At 42.2% G+C, this 18,142-nt stretch overlaps 1 protein-coding gene across 4 annotated transcripts in view; it reads left to right on the forward strand.

The window, feature by feature from the left end:
* mpp3a (MAGUK p55 scaffold protein 3a) overlaps positions 1-18,142 on the forward strand; it is a 23,472-nt gene continuing 5,330 nt past the window's right edge. The window contains exons 1-13 of one of the 4 annotated variants that reach the window (XM_074656233.1): positions 1-130; positions 9,188-9,253; positions 9,372-9,490; positions 9,901-9,978; positions 10,343-10,423; positions 10,614-10,751; positions 10,878-10,959; positions 12,595-12,680; positions 13,506-13,580; positions 13,771-13,967; positions 15,475-15,539; positions 16,395-16,415; positions 17,329-17,370. In XM_074656233.1, the coding sequence (XP_074512334.1) occupies positions 9,217-9,253; positions 9,372-9,490; positions 9,901-9,978; positions 10,343-10,423; positions 10,614-10,751; positions 10,878-10,959; positions 12,595-12,680; positions 13,506-13,580; positions 13,771-13,967; positions 15,475-15,539; positions 16,395-16,415; positions 17,329-17,370 (1,021 nt within the window). In that variant the 5' untranslated portion in view covers positions 1-130; positions 9,188-9,216. The remainder of the gene's footprint in view (positions 131-9,187; positions 9,254-9,371; positions 9,491-9,900; positions 9,979-10,342; positions 10,424-10,613; positions 10,752-10,877; positions 10,960-12,594; positions 12,681-13,505; positions 13,581-13,770; positions 13,968-15,474; positions 15,540-16,394; positions 16,416-17,328; positions 17,371-18,142) is intronic. The other 3 variants (XM_074656235.1, XM_074656234.1, XM_074656236.1) reach the window with 3 other exon arrangements.

An 18,142-nucleotide genomic window follows, 5' to 3' on the forward strand; every position in this document is an offset into this window, starting at 1 on the left:
TTGTGAGAGCAGCATAACAGAGGAGGAGGAGGAGGAATCAGAGCGAGAGAAACAGTGTGGCTGCAGTCAGGAGGGACACAAACACTGAGAGAGAGAGAGAGAGAGAGAGAGGAGGAGATACAGAGAGAAGGTAAGACGGACACATTCGCCTGTTTAACGCCTTTGTTTCCAGTGTGAACAAGAGGTGTCGGATGCGCTGCTATCTAGTGTGTGTTTCATCTTCGTCTGCCAGCTGACGGCATGCTGTATGTGGCGAGAGCAGAGCGCCGTAGCACTGCAGAGGGATGCAGAGAGATGCAGAGAGATGGAGGAGAGCGAAAGAGGGAGGGGAGGGATGGAGCGCCGGCATTATGCTTTATGAGGAAGTAAGAATAGGGAGAAAGAGAGGAAGGGGATAAACATCTGCCTGTGCTTTGCTGTGTAGCAGTGTATGGGGATTGGGGATGGGGGGGTGTACCATTTGAGTGACAGCGTACAGGAGTGTGTCAGCTGTCAACATCACTAGTTTTCCCTCCATGTTGGAGATGATTTAAGTTTTGGTCGGACCACACCCTCTGAGATTATATGATGGGTGGTTTTATGCTTGCATCTGGTGAGGATGCGTGTCTGGGAAACGTGTGTGTGTGTGTGTGTGTGAGAGAGAGTGAAAGGCATGTTGGATGCTGGCCAAACATGCTTAGTGTTGCCTCCCATTATTGTCAGGGCAGTGGATTAGCTGTGTGTGAGCGGCATCCATCCTCGAGGAGTCGGGCCAAGACGCTCGATCACGTACCGACCGAGATGTTGTCACTCTCAGCTGCGTGTCTGTGGATATGTAGATATAGAGGCGTGTGTGTGTTGTGTTAGTACATATGAACAATGCTTTAGTACACGAGGCTGCAGTGCTAAATACTCATCCTGCTTTCTGCTCCTGGCATCATCCTCGGTAAAAAAATATATGATACAGAAATAATATCCCCCACCATATTGTAAAAGCATGTCGCTCAGACAGGAGCAGAGTCGACCCTCGTCTCATCTGGCAAAGTGAAATAGTCTCTGAAAGGCGGCAGTCTGCTTAGAACAGCTTGACCAAGCATTTGTTGTTGTAGCGTCTCGATGCCAAGGCATTTTCACAGCATTGTAGACGATGCGGTTTCATAAAGAGCTGTTATGATTGAGAGGGTGTTTGTGATGATCTTTATACCCTTACAGGCATCACGACAACCACGCCAGATGGCACATTGTGTTGAAACATCTTTCAGATACATAGAAGGTTGAGGCATATTCTAGCAGCACATAAACAATGGAGACAGTCCTCCCAAGAATAACGACACACGTTTCACTAAAAAAAAAACATATGTTGACGTGTAAAGCTGGGCATACACTGTACGACTTTAGAAATGTCGTTGTGTAATTCCTACTCTTACTGTACGAGTAGATGGTTTGCGATGTAAAGCCAAAGCTCACGATTTATGTGCTCACACTGTACGATCCTATCGTCAATCACAACCTGAGTGCTCACACTGTACGTGTGAAAAAGAAAAAAACACGGCCCATTGGCCCCTTAGGGCCGTTCTGGCTATTGACAGTTGTGAATAAGGATTTGTTTGAAAGCTCCAATGCAGGTAAAGTGTGTTTGCTAGCAGAGATCTGTACGGGTCACAATGCTAACAAGGCAGAAACCTGCCGCCTTAATCATCTGTGCCATCCTGTCTGCTGAAATGTCTAAAAAAAAAAGAGGCGCCAGCATATATGGACTTGCAGGTGGCTAGGAAGACGTGGACAGTATGGCTTGTTCATTTTGCAGAGAGAATTGGAAGTAAACTAGCTATGTTTTACTAGCTATATATTATCTATTGTAGCCCACATTGTTATCTTGAGAGCTACGCTCTGATTACTGTAAGAATAAGGCACTGGCGTTGGGGAATCGGCTCGTGGCTCTGCTTCAACTGTGCAAGAGCCTGTGGTCGGCCGACCGAAATCGTACAGTGTATGCTCAGCTTAAGTGACAAAGTGTTCTAGCAACTGTAGTGACTATAATGTGAGTAAAGGAAGAACGCAGGTTATGGTATTATAGAGCCACAACAAAATATTTCACTTTAACATGGGAGACTGCTGTTCGTTTCCTGTTTCAAACCAACAGACAGTGAAAGGTCAAAAGTAATAAATATATGATTGAAATAGACAGCTAACTGTTTGGACCTCTGCTAACTAGGTTGCATACACTCTCAACCTAGTCCAGTTGCTGCTGATTTAACCCTTACTCGGCTCTCAACACATGGATTTATTTCTAAATCGTAATTTCTTTTTAATTAGTTGATCTACTTCACCATCTTGCCACATAATCCCTGGCAACTGTAGAAGTAGCCCCTGGGGTACAAGAACCTGTGATTGGGAATCACTGAATTATTCAATTTCCAGATTGTTCTTTATCAAGTAAAAATATCAGACATCTCTGGTTTCAGATTCTTCAATGTGAGGATTTGCCAATTTTTTGTTTTTATATAATTGTAAATTGAATATATTTGAAATCGGACACAATTTTCTGACATTATAATACATATAAAATGAATCGGTTAATTGCACAGATTAATGGTGAGAAGGATCATTAGTTGCTGCCCTGGAGCTAACATGATTCTTTGAGGAAAGAGGAAAACCCACATACTAGCTCAGTTTCACCATACAGTAGCAGTGGCTGCTCTGTAGTTCCCTCAGAAGCTCTTAGGGCTCAGGTCTTACTGGATGAGGCATCAAAGAGACCTGATGAAACTCTTGGCAGTGTGTTCATCGCTGTGAGGGCTGGCCGATGCCTCGCTAAACCTGCTGACGTCACACCACCTCCTGCACTCGTGGCTGAAAAGCAGGAGAATAGAACTTGTGTGAGTGTGACAAAGAAAAAGATAAATCAGGAACAATAAAAGACTGAATAGAAACAGAGAGGAGGGGGGGGGGGAGAGAGAGAGAGAGAGTAGGATGAAGTCTGTTGGTTGTGTGTTCATGTGAGTCTAAACTATCTATCTATGTATGAATGAACAACACTGAGTATTACATTCAGTGTTATTTTGGTTTACAAATCTCTTATTTAACACAGGATCATGTTCTTAATGCAGTGGCAGCGGTACCAACGGCTGATCCGTCTGCATTTGAGCTAAATGTGTCTAGATGAACGTTATATGACCAAGGCTGTCATCTGATCAGCTGACTTCTTCTGACCTCACCGGGGCTCCATCATGTTTGTGTGATCTGCAGCTAAGCTCTTAACTAGATTTGAACTGAAAATGTCATCTTTTGCTGGGACGAAATGCAAAAAAAGTGTGATGCATGAGTCTATTTCTGGATCAGTGACGTTTTGGTGATTTGATGTTTGTAGTCGTGTTTTTGCAGTGATGCGAGGTAGCGGGAGTGTGGTGCTTACCATCTCACACAGGCCTTCAGAAAGCATCTGTTCATAGTTTATAGGCACAGTCAGTGAGAGCTGCTGGTGGTCAAGCATACGGAGACCAGACTAAAACACTAACAGCTATCTGTGGTGTTGATTCTCAGTGGGATGAGGATTTAGCTTTGTCATTCTCTGTCAACAAAAATATTTCTAATGGAGCTTCATTACTCCACTTAATACTCACTATTAGATGTTTTCAATAGAGTCAATGTTAATACTTTAATATTTTTGCAGAGTAAGCATAATTAACCGTTACTACCTACATTTAAAATGTACAAACTCAGGCTGTACCAAATGTCTAAGCTTTTATTGAGGTTTTCAAATGAAGCTTCGAATGTCTGTCATCATATTTTATGATATCACCCTAAAAAAAATTGGAAAAATATAATTTTTCTGTTATTGTGTTTATATAAATGTAAGCTGTTAAATTACTGCTGTTGTTTTTGAAAGGCTAAATGGCAACACATATGGATTGAAGCAGAATATTTCCATAGATAAAAACTTGTCTTGAATTTTGGAAATGATTACATCTATGCTTTTTCAATCAAGTCATTTCAGACCAAAATAAAATGGGTACTGATTTTGCATTGCACTCCTGTAATATTGTTGGACTCACGATGGACAGTTTAAAAGAAAGGATCAAAATTGTTGCAACAGAATCAAAAGTTTTGTCCTTTTTATTCCACGCATTCTTCTTCCTTGTCAAACCCTGGTGACTCCGTTACCCATTCCAACCATCCAACTATATATAACCCTGCTCTGCCACACTAAAAACTACAATAGAGATTTGGCGACTTTGGAAAATCACTGCAGATTATTAAAATTTTAAAACTTTGCATAAATTAAATTGACTTTTTTTCCCCAATGAAAAGAGTCACTCCTACCCAAATCCACCCCCTTCTTCCTTTGATCCCCCACAACCCCCCATGGGTGCTACTTAGAGGTGCTCCCACAATGCCTCTCTCTGATTACCTCACCACGTCGATGTAAGAGCAGCTCAGAGGATGATGTCATTCTCCCAGGACTGTTAACTGACTCAACTGCTGCAGAGGGAGATGTAATGAATCACACGCTTTTGATTGTTACGTTCCGCGATGGCAAAGCTGGTATTGTTTTCACCTTGTGAGTCTGTGTGTGTCATGAATGTGGTCCTGGAGACACCTACAGTAGATGGAACTACCACACAATTGGTTTTGAGTGCTTCGCCAGGTATATTGGGCCATTGTCCCCCCTACACTTTACACCCGTTGGCCAGCTTTAGCTTTGAGCTGGTGTGTTCCCATCGCAAGAGGATCTCTAGTTTAAAAGTTGTAAACGCACCCATCTCCAGTTTAATTATTCAGAATTATTCAGTCAGGCATCCAGATGTCCTTAAGTCACAATTTAATTCTGAATAGACAAATTTATTTCTACAATTTTGAGAATCTCTTTGGTTCTTCTAAATTGTCTCCAGAAAAAAAAGGAAAGGTTGGTCCCATATCTCTTCACTGGTTCGTGTAAATTCTTCTCATAAACCACAAAAATCAGATTCTTCAATATTCAGTCTGCGTGCATTAGTTAGTTATTAGAGACCTAACTATAGATTAGAGTACATTGAAGTATATTACCGTGTACTGCTGCCATGGATTCAGTGAGTTATGCTGTGGGCTACAACGTTTTTTCGGCCTAAATTTGTTGACATTTTGACAAATTGGCCCCTTTAGAAATGTGCTGAATTAGCTATTAGCAGTTCCTGGTTGCAGTGTTCCCATGGATGTACAGACAACTATCTAACTATATAATTCTCAGGCAAGTTCTGGAGTTATAAGGAGCATCTTTTTTCTATGATTTCTAAGCGGATTTATGGATGTTAATTTGCGATATAATTCCTTTTACTAATAAAAAACGATGAACACATTTAGAAAACACTTTACACACTTTAATAGTTGTTAAAAATAAAGAAGAAAAGTGGAAATTAGAATAAAAAATGACAAAGAAAGACATGTAAAAGTCCAGTTTTTTTAATAGCGTTGCATTTCTGTACAGTCGTCCATTGTGAAGATCAATCCATTCACACTGTGTCTTTGCTGTAATATAAATCTGCACATTACAGAATGAGACATTAAATTCGTATTTTCCCATTAATTCTACTCTACAAGTTCACAAGATGGGTGGGAGAAGATGGGAGGAAACTTTAAAAAGGGTTTCTTTGCTGAAGATGGTCGTTGGTGACATAAAACATCAGTGAAAAGAGAATATAGATATTCAGAGTGAAGCTCCTAACCAGAGACGCTGTAGTGATAATGATGTTTTTTACCTGTTTCTCTGAGTTAAATATAGTGAGGTTATATGGAGAAAATCCCAGCTGACACACTTGAGAATAAAGAGACTGTCTCTTGTGTGTTGAACCCACTGATTCTCCTCACAGAACAGTGCTGCCTCCGTCCTCATATTCTCCTCATCCCTCTTTCTGGCTCTGTAATATCCTCTCTGTTCATTATTCATGAGCTCTCATCGCCGTCTCTGTCTGTCTCTGCTGCCGTTAATCATATTCTGATTATGTACCGTCAAAGCACGAGGCTACGTTTTAGAAATGCTTTAGGAGGAGGGAGAAGAATTGCAATCTTGCAATATAGAAACATTACTCAGTCCTAGGGCCGGGCAATATATCAATATTATATCGATATTGTCTTAGATTTTGGATATCGTAGTATCGTAAAATATTTGTTATTTAGCATAACAAATATGCTCAAATCATAACATGGCAAACTCAAACAGGTAACAACAGCTTGACAGCTGTGTCAGTGTGCTGACTTGACTATGACTTGCCCCAAACTGCATGTGATTATCATAACGTGGGCATGTCTATAAAGGGGAGACTCCTGGGTACCCATAAAACCCATTTTCATTCACATATCTTGAGGTCAGAGGTCAAGGGACCCCTTTGAAAACGGTCATGACAGTTTTTCCTCACCAAAATTTTGTGTAAATTGAGCGTTATTTAACCTCCTTTGTGACAAGCTAGTATGACATGGTTGGTACCAATGGATTCATTAGGTTTTCTAGCTTCATATAATGCCATATGTTCACTGTAGCTTAAAAAATGAGCCCGCTACAACCTAAAAATTGAAAGTTGCGTTAATGTGTTTAAGAAATTTGTGTCGTTTAACCGAAATTTGCGTTAACGCGTTTTCATTACTTTGTTTTTGTAGTTTTTGTTGTAGTGGAACACAAATGCACATGAGAACTGAACAGACGTGTCACCAGGGACGATACAATACAGCTCATACAGTATATTATCAGTAGTTAGCTTTGTGTTAAGAGTTACTTTCCCAATAGTCCCATGAAGAAAGAGAGGCATAAAAAAGGAAACACCAGCAGGGCATCAAGTAAGTCCATATCAGTCCAACCAGTGATCAATACTTACAACATTTATCAATTATAAAGCAGATAAATCACAGAAAAGAAATTAGGAAATAATGATAAATGTGATAAAACAATAATACCAAGTATTTCTTTCTTCCTATGTAATATCTGTATGTATTAACCATTTGGGACGATACTTAAAGTCTTAGAGTAAAGGTCAATTTCTCCACATCATATATTTCTTTCACAATCGCTATCCATTCTCCTTTTTTTGTGGTTCCTTGCCGTTTCTAGATTGATTTGCTATGTTCCTGAAATAACTGCTCAAAAAGTGCCCACTCAACACTAAAAATCTCCACGTTTGTAAAAATTATTTTTGATATAAACTCTACAGTCTCTGTGCGAGGTAATACACCAGGATGAGATGCGTCATCATGCCAGGCCTCCACAGGACGGTAGACCCAGTGACCTGAACAGCCCTGTGCTGAATGCATCCCTTATAAAGCTTATGTTTATTTTACACATACAAAGCAGACAAGCACACTACTGCCAGGCAGGTTCAACCTCTTTTATAAACAGTCTGAATACTATTTCATTCAATATTTCACCAGCGTAAATACATCGGAGGTGTATGATTATGTAACGCAGTACGTAGATGTCATATCTTTGAAAAATTATCTTTAACAAGCCCATATTTACCTACTTATGTTTCCTAACATAACTTATGTTTCCTGACAGCCTAAAGAAGACAAACTGAAAGTCACAGTCACACTATCTGACACCCCTGCCGCTAATGTCCTGTTCATTTTTAGTGTTTGTTAATGTTTATATAACTTATGTGAACATGCTAATACTCTTCATTGCAGCTTTGTGTTGCATTTTGCTGCTTTTTTTCTGCTGTTTTGATTATCGGATCGTAGTGTGATCTGATGGAGTCTGTAGTTTATGTTATTGACTTGTGTTTCCAGTGGCAGGAAGTATGGAGAATATTGAGTGGAGTGACAGAGATATTGATCGGCCGGGGCTGCAATAATCCAGCAGGCTGTGCAGTACTTCAGCCGACTGTATCTTTGAGTCACTTGTAGATCTGTCAGCATAGAGAAGAATATTGAATCAGAATCAGGTTTATTTTGCAAAGTATATACATACATGGAATTTGACTGCGGTTTTATGCAGCTCTCAATGTACTCTCACAGAAAGTGAAATAACAGCTAGGAACAATAATGACCAACAATAAAATAGGAATACAATAGTAAAAATAAAATGTCTATATACAAGTCAAGTGTTCTGGAAGTTGTAAACAATACAAATAGTGCAAAGAAATAAATACTGGATGGATAAACATGGACTGGATGATTATGTACAGCATGTTCTAGGGCTGTGAAAGTTAACGTGATGATAATGCGTTAACGCAAATTCATTTTAACGCCACTAATTTCTTTAATGCATTAAAGCAACTTGCGATTTTTAGGTTGTAGCGGGCTCAGTTTTAAAGTTAGAATGAAGATACTGGTATCATATGAAACTAGAGAACCATGTCATACTAGCTTGTCGTGAAGGAGGCTAAATAACGCTCCAAACTTGCGTTAAATTGTGACGAGGAAAATCTGCCATGGCCATTTTCAAAGGGGTCCCTTGACCTCTGACCTCAAGATATGTGAATGAAAATGTGTTCTCTGGGTACCCACGAGTCTCCCCTTTACAGACATGCCCACTTTATAATCACAGGCAGTTTGGGGCAAGACATAGTCAAGTTGGCACACTGACACACTGACAGCTGTTGAGATTGCTGTTATGATTTGAGCATATTGTTTTATGCTAAATGCAGTACCTGTGAGGGTTTCTGGACAATATTTGTCATTGTTTTGTGTTGTTAATTGATTTCCAATAATAAATATATACATACATTTGCATCTATCCATATAGAGCAGGTCTAGACTGTACTCTATAATTTAGAGATGCAACAACAGATCCCCCATGAGCATGCACTCATACAGGTTCATACAGGTTTGTGCCAGATGATCTCACCCTCCTGCTCTCTTACACACCAACACAAAGCTCACAGAGCCCAGTGAGACTTAGTGTGATTAATATTACCAGCAGTGGCTGTTTATCAAACTTGTACGGCTCTATAATGTCAGCAGACTTACGCATACACACCTACATGTTCGCAGAAGAGGTAACTGCACTGCAAAATGGAAAGAAATGTAGCCTAGATTTACAGCATGAAGCCTAGAAGGAGATGATATACGGCTATAATTACTGCACATGGGTCTCCGGAAGCCTTTACATCAGTTGTACACGCTCACACGCTCACAAAAAAACACCATTACCCTTCTGTGTTTTTGTGAGAATATCCTCTCAGAAACTGATAACATCTGAATGGAAATGTTGATGATAATTGATCTCTCTCCTCCTCCCCAGGTTTCCTCCCCTCCTCACCTCACTGACCCATGAAAGAAGCCATGCCGGTCCTCACAGCAGGAGCGGGTGAGCTGAGTTGGCACAGATGCTCAACACATACTGTCCCGAACGGCTTGAAGCGTGCTGTGCTCCATCTGTTCATTTTAATATACATGCTGGTTTTTCCTACTCCTCTTGTCTGTAGGGCTACACGAAACGTTGGCCCTGCTGACCTCTCAGCTACGGCCCGATGCCAATCACAAAGAGGACATGGTCTTCCTCAAAGACGTCTTCAGTGAGCGGAGCTTGGGATACCTCATGAAGGTGAGAAACTCTTATTATGATTCCACAAGTAACACCGTTATTTATTTATTTACATGTAGATGTAATATGCAGCTACGCACACGTTGGATTTATGTACACATTTTTAGAATATTCTCACAAAAAAGGTGTCTTTGCAAAAGGAACAGTGGATTTTATCCTTTATTATAAAGAGTCTTGAAAATGCTTTTTCTGTTTTCGGGTTCTCCGTCCGAAGACGGAGCAGAAGACCGCTCGCTAGTAAACATGAATGTAAACAATGCAGGATTTTTTAGACCTCAAGGATGTGAAGACCTTTTTTGTGTTTACAAGAAAATTCCTGAAGGCTCCTTTAACCTTCAGCTTTTTCCCCATACTGTGCGTTCCTTCTTGAAACCCTCTCCTCTAATAATCTACATGTCTTTGTGTTGCAGATTCATGAGAAGTTGAGACAGTATGAGAGACAGAGTCCAACACCCGTCCTCCACAGTGCCTCGTCTCTGGCAGAGGATGTAAGTTCATCACACACACACGCCCTAAATTACTTTTCCACTTGGGCACAGCAGTCAGTCACAATGAGTTAGCTCCGACAGAGAAGCAACGCAGGTATCAGAAGTGAATTTTAATGTTCTCAAAGTGCTGAATCATCCCGATGCTCATCTAATGAAACTCCATATCCTGCTGCTCTCTCGCTCTCACCAGTTATCAGCGGGGGAAACTGCTGACCTTAGCTGCTTGCTACTTATCTACCCTTCCTGCATGCATGTCTGTTGTGTATCTGTCTGCATTTATTCTACAGTAAACTGCAGCGTGCATTACCGTTATACACATGCAGCACGTGTTCATACCGGGTCATGTGTGTTTTGTGATCGGCAGGTGGCGGAGGAGCTGCAGAGTGGACCGATGAGCACCGAGGAGAAGGAGCTGCTGCACCTGCTGACGTCACCGCATCTCAAGGTAAACACTTTGTTTTTTGGCCTTACAATAGTATAATCAGGAGGAGATGTTGCACTAGTGTATATTAATTTTTTTTGCCCTTAAATTCATCTCTGAAGCTGTTCACAGATTGTGGCAGACATCAGGCTGCTCTCTGTGCAGCTCAACGTCAGCGCTGTATGCTCAGCATGTCTGTTTTCTGTCCCGTCAGGCCGTTCTCTCGGTGCACGACACCGTGGCACAGAAGAACTTTGATCCCGTGCTGCCGCCGCTGCCGGATGACTTTGAGGACGAGCTGGAGGAAGAGTCGGTGAAGATCGTCAGGCTGGTGAAGAACAAGGAGCCTCTGGTGAGTTGTGAAGGATGAGAGCTGAGAACATGAGAGCCTGCAGGAGAACTGGATGAAAGAGGAAGAGATTACGAGACCGTGTGCTCTTTTCTGTTAATGATCTTATGTTATCTGCCTATACTCTAGGGAGCCACCATCAGGCGGGATGAAGCCACTGGGATGGTGATCGTGGCTCGGATCATGAGAGGAGGTGCAGCAGACCGAAGCGGTAAGTTGTGCTTCTTCTCCCCACACCACTAGACTACCAGTACCTGTCGTTCCCAAACTGGGAGCTGGAACGCAGACGAGGGGTTGTGAAATTAAACTAATAATCTCAAAGATTTTCATTTAAATAAATGTCTAAGTCACTATCTATCACATTATTACATGCCCATTTTATGATAATCACATGCAGTTTTAGGGCAGCATATTTGTCCACTCCCATGTCAATAAGAATATTAAATACTTGACAAATCTCCCTTTAAGGTACATTTTGAACAGATAAAACATGTGTGATTAATTTGCGATTAATGACGATTAAATATTTTAATCGATTGACAGCCCTAAATATAATATCCTGACATGGGCCATTACAAGTACTTTTACTTTTGATTCTAATACTGTCTTACTTTTACTCAAGTAAGATTTTGAATGCAGGACTTTTATTTGTAACAAAGTATTTTGACACTGGTATTACTACTTTTACTTAAGTAAAGGTTCTGAGTACTTCTTCCACAACTGCGTTGTGTCCACAACTGCAACTTATGGACATGCACCATATGACGAGGTGTCACAAGTAGATATTGCTTTGTATTAAAGGGTCGCAAGCAGAAAAGGTTGGGAACCACAGACCTGTGTGTGCTCATCTGTTTCAAACCCTTCCACATGAGCAAATCATTATCAGCTTAAATGGGAACTTGGTAATGTTAAAGATAGACTTTTGGGACATTTTTGCTATTGCGGAATAGTTAAAGAAATAGGAACGACTCAGGGATGACATGCAAAACAGTTCCCCGCATGGAAGACAGCCAGGACATTGCAGTAATGTAGCACAGCCCTCAGGAAGCTGAGCTACCAGGACGCCTCAGGAGGCTCCTGATTTCTACAGCAGTGTGATGGCATTCGTCTTCTTGCAACCAGTGAAAATTATGCATATACTGTATGTATAGGACAACAAACCAAAACCTGATGCTGTAATGACTGAGATCAAAGGCAGAGTGAGAGACATGCAGCAGCAGGAGGAGGAGAAAATGAGATGGATAGTGCGGTTGTTGCTGAAACCCAAATCTCTCCACAAGTCCCCAGAGAGTCAATCACACCATATAGACTCAGCAGAGATCCTTTCATGTCCGTTACCATGGAAATATCAGCCACATGCAGGTGTATGTGTGTGTGTGTGTGAGTGAGTGTGTGTGTGTGTCGGCATTGGAAACATGCATGCTGGGAAAGTAAACCAATCAGTGTTTGCATCCATTAATCATTTATGTCTTCCTCTGTTTTCTTGCTGCGTCAAGTGATGGAAAAAGCTCTCGTCAGTGTGGAGACAGAAGCTGTAGAGAGATTTTAGCCTCAGGTCTCTTTGTAAATGCATACATTATACGAGTAGGATTGGACAGTAGTGTGTCTGCTATGTGCCTCTCTGTCCTGAGGGGAAAGCGTATTGATCTGACTTCTCTCAGCCTTTGATTTCATTGTTGTGGCTGCAGCTAAATAGATCACAGCTGATGATCGACGCAGCTGGTGTCTGTGGATCTGACAGCGATACTGATGTTATGATATGAATCATATACCCCAAAGACCCAGTGAAGACGTGTTGCTTGTCACTGGCGTTTCTGAGTCTTCATACTGTCTCTCGTCCTCACAGGTTTGGTCCATGTAGGAGATGAACTCAGGGAGGTCAACGGAGTCTCTGTGATCCACAAGAGGCCTGATGAGATCAGTCAGCTGCTGGTAAGACGGACGGACAGTTCTGCTGTAGATTTAAAGTAATGCTTGTATAAATCTGCAACATAGAAATACTCAAATCAAAAATAAATAAAATAAGACACAGGTTTTCCTGATTAATCATGATTTTCAGTTGAATGATCCCATTTTCTCAGTAAATATCTATCATTTGTGCTAAAGTTGTAGACCTTCCTTTTTTGCTTCTTTTGATCTACAATTTTTTATATAATGAAATTATATTTTTGTCCGTGTGTTGACACATTTCTAAGTCAACACAACCAGAGACGTACTGTAGTAGCAAATATAATGTTATACAAGAGAGAAACTCAAGTCAGTGATCATCATAAGGCAAACAAATACAAATATATGGTCAAAATCAACGAGACATTCAGAAAATAATGTGTGTTTTTGCAGCCAAAAATCCCTAACTTCTTACACTAGATGTATTTGCTACGATGCAGTATTTTGAATTGCATGGCAGTATATTAAATATGTTGATTTAATTGCACAATATATAACTTTTCTTTAGGATAGAGAGAGAAAATGCTCTGCCAATGTTGAGTTTATTTATTTGCCCCAGACAGAAGCAGTGGTAAATATAACGTTGGGTAAACTATAAACTCAAAAGAGTCTTTAGGATCACGATAGAAGTGATTCATCACCTAAAATGTTCTGTCCATCTTTTATTTATTTACAAAAGGCGTGCACCGATAGTCCATTAAAAGTCAAATCCACCTCCGGGAGCCTTTTAAGGGAAGTACGCTGAGTGTTTGTCTTTAATTTGAGGCTGCAGTCTCACTCCTCTCACCCCTACTTCCTCTTGTGATCTAGTCTCAGTCCCAGGGCTCCATCACTCTGAAGATAATCCCTGCCATTAAAGAAGAGGACCGACTGAAGGACAGCAAGGTGAGATGAAGTGATAGTTTGAAGGGAAAAAAAACTAGTTGTCTGTTTTTTTTCCTGCATTTTTCTGTGGCATTCCAGATTATTTATTCCTTAAAAGACGTAATCCAGTGATTAAAATAGTTTATTCCAGGTTGACTCTTGTCCATGTAAGAAATATCTAAATCTGGTGCTTCTTGTTTTTTGACTCCAGGTGTACGTGAGAGCGTTATTTGACTACATCCCGTTGGAAGACAAGGCGACGCCTTGCCAAGAAGCGGGACTTCCCTTCAAGCGGGGAGACATCCTGCAGGTCGTGACCCAAGACGACCACACGTGGTGGCAGGCCAAGCGCGTGGGAGACAGCAACCTGCGGGCCGGACTCGTCCCATCCAAACAGTTCCAGGAGAGGTGAGAGCACCCAGCAGACATCGTGTATCTGAACAACCTGTGGTGTGGTAAAGTGATCAGTGCCAGGACTGTACGGTTCACCCACACTGTGCTGGTATTTATTTTATCCAGCCATTTGTAATCTGTCAAATCCACATTCATGTGTTCCACTTTGAAGGGTCAACTATGATTAGATGGAGCATCAAAGCAGCATGGAAAAAAATAAATCGAAACACACACGCAGCCTTGAATGGGCGCACGCTGATACTGTTAGTGTCATAATCCAAGAAGATGATCTCAGCTGGCTGGGAGATCGCTGCCAAACACTGCAGCGTCTGTTGGATTAATAACCACAGCTTAAACACCGAGAAAGACGCAGGTCAGAGGGGTATCTGAGCACTGAAAAGCCTACGTGCTGTGTTTTCTAGGTTAAATAAATCATCTTTATGGTGAAATAAGAGTTTTTCTGCTGATGCTGTGGATTTCTGCTACAAAATGGGCTAAAACAATGATGAATGAGAGAAACGTCTTAAAATGGCTCAACAAAAGTAGCTCAGGTCTGCTTACTGACAGGCAACATGTTGTCATGGATGGATTACTGAACAGGTCTACCGCTTACAGAGCCTCTGCTTGAAGTGTTTATATTTATTGTTAGAAAGTCAATCAGATGGCTACAAAGAGACTCAAAACAACTACAGAGATGCAAAACTACCACAGAGAGACACAAAACCATCGCAAAGAGACTCAAAACCAGTGCGAAGCGATGCAAAATGACAACAAAGAGGCATAAAAAGACCACAAATAGATGGAGACGAGCAAGCGTCTGGTGGTCGTAGGGATCGGCATTGGGGTCGGGTGCCATGTGAACAGTGCTGCAGGCAAAAGGCAGGGACCGAGGCGTGCCGATCCCTGGCATCGCAGACTGGCTATAGGGACGAGGAACGTCACCTCTCTGGCGGGGTAGGAACAGGAGCTGGTGTGAGAGGTGGAGCTGTAGCAACTAGATATAGTTGAGCTCACCTCCACACATAGCTCTGGTTCTGGAACCAGAAACAAACCAGGAAGAGCTGGAAAACGTTGCTGGCGAGAGGGACGTCTGGAATACCTCCCGTCTTGATTACTGTAACTCACATAGAGATAGGGTGATTGAGGAAGAAAGAATCATCGGGTTGTTGCCAAGTTTCTATGAGCAGGAGAAAGTCAAAAATGATCACAAAGAGACACAAAATGACCTAAAAAAGTGACATAAAACGACTGCAAGGCGACTGCGTCATTTGTAGTTGTTTCGTGCCTCTCTGTTTGGGTGTCTTCCTCTTATGTAGGAGGGGTAGGAAGCCTTTTACATGTTTGTGTCGAGGGGCCCATTGTCTCATAATCTGTTCATAAGTGCTGCATGTTCCTCTCTCTTTTGCTCCACCTCTCTGACGTTCCCTCCTCACCTTTTGCTTACTGTGTTTTTTTCTGACCTGATAATTCTCTTCCTGCCTCCATCCTCTCTGGCTCTTTGTTCTGCTGCACATTTCTCCAGGCGACTGGCCTACAGGATGAAAATGGGCACTCTCCCGAATCCAAAATCCCCTAAAAAGCCTGTCTGTAAGTTTCTGCTTCCCTGGATTCCACTGCATCATTTCATAATTACAGTTTACTACCTGCAGCATCTCTCACCATCAGCTCTTCTTTCTCTACTAATGTACTCGGTCACTGTCATTATAGGACAATAATATCCCCGCTGGATAAATGCAACAATGTTTTCATTGACATTTATTGACCTTTTGTGCTGGTAATTGGCGTTCTCAGAGGCATTAGTATTCATTGTCCGTCCTCTCCATGCTGCTATGTGGACATGTTCTAAAAAGGGATGAGAGAGAGAGATGGAGGGGCACATAGACGGAGGGAGGGATCACAGATATGAATTAATCTCTTTCATGTTCGGTCCATCTGGCCAGCGAGCAGCTTAAGTAGATCCAGACAGCGTTACAAGCTGCGCCCACTGAGAAACAAAGCCCCAACAATACATTACACTTCTCACTTTCTCACTTGATACTATAGACGTGGCTTGTAACCCGCCAGGTGAGTGGGTAATGTGAGTGGTGGCTCTTCGTGGCGCGTAAGCTGCAGGCGATCCGATTAGGCCTGAGCCACGGGGAGACAACAAGAGCTTAGCAGTATGGCAGCTAGCCCTGCTACGCCACGCAGCAGCGAGCCTGCGGGGACTCTTCTGTCTCGGCCTCCCTCCACTGCTCCTCCAGCTCTTTGATTAATTCCCCCTAAATCCCAGCAGGGGCCCTCTTTGTCTGTGACGTCATTGACGACGGCGATAAATCTCTTCAAAATGTTGAATCCTCATTTCATAAATTTCATTCTCTTATCTGCCATCTACACCCAAAATGACCTTTTACCTACTCTAATGTTTGACACTCTGTTTCTCCTCGTCGCAAACTATATCAGATGATCAAGGATGTGATAAAGGTGGGTACATGTGCAGCAACAAACATTATTTATCTACAATACATAGACACAGCCTCACTCGAAACAGGCCTCAAAGACAGTACGTGTGCGTGTGTGGAGAGCATGCATGTGTGCTAGAAGGGTGTTCATTTGGGATTTCTACTGCTTCCAGCTTAATTCCTCCCCTCCTGCTGTTAGAGCACCGGACTAGAATAGAGATTCTTTGCCTTGCTTATTTGTATGTGTGTGTGTGTGTGTTGTGTAAGGTGATGTGCAGGCAGAAGAAGCATCCCTGGAGACTTTAGCCCATCCAAGCAGAGGTTGTTAAAGATAACAATAGCTCCTCTTTTCTTTTGCGTCATCCTCCTCAGCCCCTATTATCTTTTGTTCTGTTTTTTCCCTCCTCATCTTTTACTCTGCTGCAGTTTGAGCTGATGCTTTTTTTTCGATGTTCTAAAATCAGTGCATATCGTCATACATTAGATTTGATGAAAGGACAAACTTCAGATATAGATGCATAAAAGTCTTGTTTTGTAGGTTTCTGTATGTGAGACAGTTTGTACCTCAGCTGTGAATCTTTGGGGAGGCGAGGCTTGTTTACATGTGTGTTTGGGTCACAGAGACTCGGCTCCTTTCCAGATGAAGGAGAGCCGTCTCTCTCCTCTCCTCTCCTCTCTCTCGTTATGTCAAATCTCTTCATCAAGCCTTCGTTATTGGCCTCCGACAACGTTCCTTCATTATCTCTTGGCTGCTCCTCCACTCTCGCCTCCTGCTGTCTGCCTGCCTGCTGCCTGTCTGCCCCGCCTGCCCTCTCCAACGCCCCGTGGCCCGCCACCCTCCCCTCTTTAACTCCTCCAACTCCCCCTACTCCTTAACTCTTCCAGGTCTCTTACCCTGTGCTTACCCCCTCTTTTCCCTGCTTGCCTCCCTACAGAGGACTGTGACTGTGAGGGCTATTTCAATGGACAGTACATAGGTGAGAGCGTGCACATCTTTCTCCACCTCCTCCTCCTCCCTATCTGCTGTTTGCCTGCTGCAGCCTGGCTGTGCGCTGGTTCCCTGGGTGCTTCCGGGCTGGGGGGGGGGTCAAAACGACTGCTTGTGTAGGGTTGACCTGTCTGGGGCCGGGGGGTTGAGGGGTAAGAGGAAGGGGTTGAAGGTTTCGAAGGGTCAAGAGACGGGGTCAAAGACGATGCCAGAGGAAGGAAGATGGATGAGGGTGTCTGATTTATTTGGGTGAAGGGAAGACGTGTGCAGGTGTAGAAGAAACATGACAAGTGTTAGTATCAAACGTGAAAAGGAAAGCAATGAAAAAAAATGTGTAGGAAGTATCGTCTCACACTTCTGAAGGTGCCAGTAACAGATCTGCCTCGTCAGAGACTCCAATGCATATTTAGAGTGAACAGATAGTTTAGAGATGCCTCAAAAGTGTCAGATACCGCATTATAGAAGCAAAACAAACTTAAGAATGAAGAACATATTACATTAAAAACGAAGCGATAATGGATTTGATTAGTACAGAATTTGTGCTGGTTATTGGTCTATAATTTTCTAATAATTTCTTAGAGAGTTCTTTGCAGGAAACTTCCTGTCTTTTGCTGCTACTTATAGGGTAAAGAGAGACAGTTAGTACACTTCATTTGTACACATAGTACAATAAATTCCAAATAATTGGGAGCATAAAGAGTCTTTTAGTCAGTGCACAGCATGAATATGAAGTAGGGTTGTCAAAGTTAATGCGATAACAC

Source organism: Sebastes fasciatus, chromosome 13, assembly GCF_043250625.1.
Source record: "Sebastes fasciatus isolate fSebFas1 chromosome 13, fSebFas1.pri, whole genome shotgun sequence".
In the NCBI taxonomy this organism is placed as follows: domain Eukaryota; kingdom Metazoa; phylum Chordata; class Actinopteri; order Perciformes; family Sebastidae; genus Sebastes; species Sebastes fasciatus.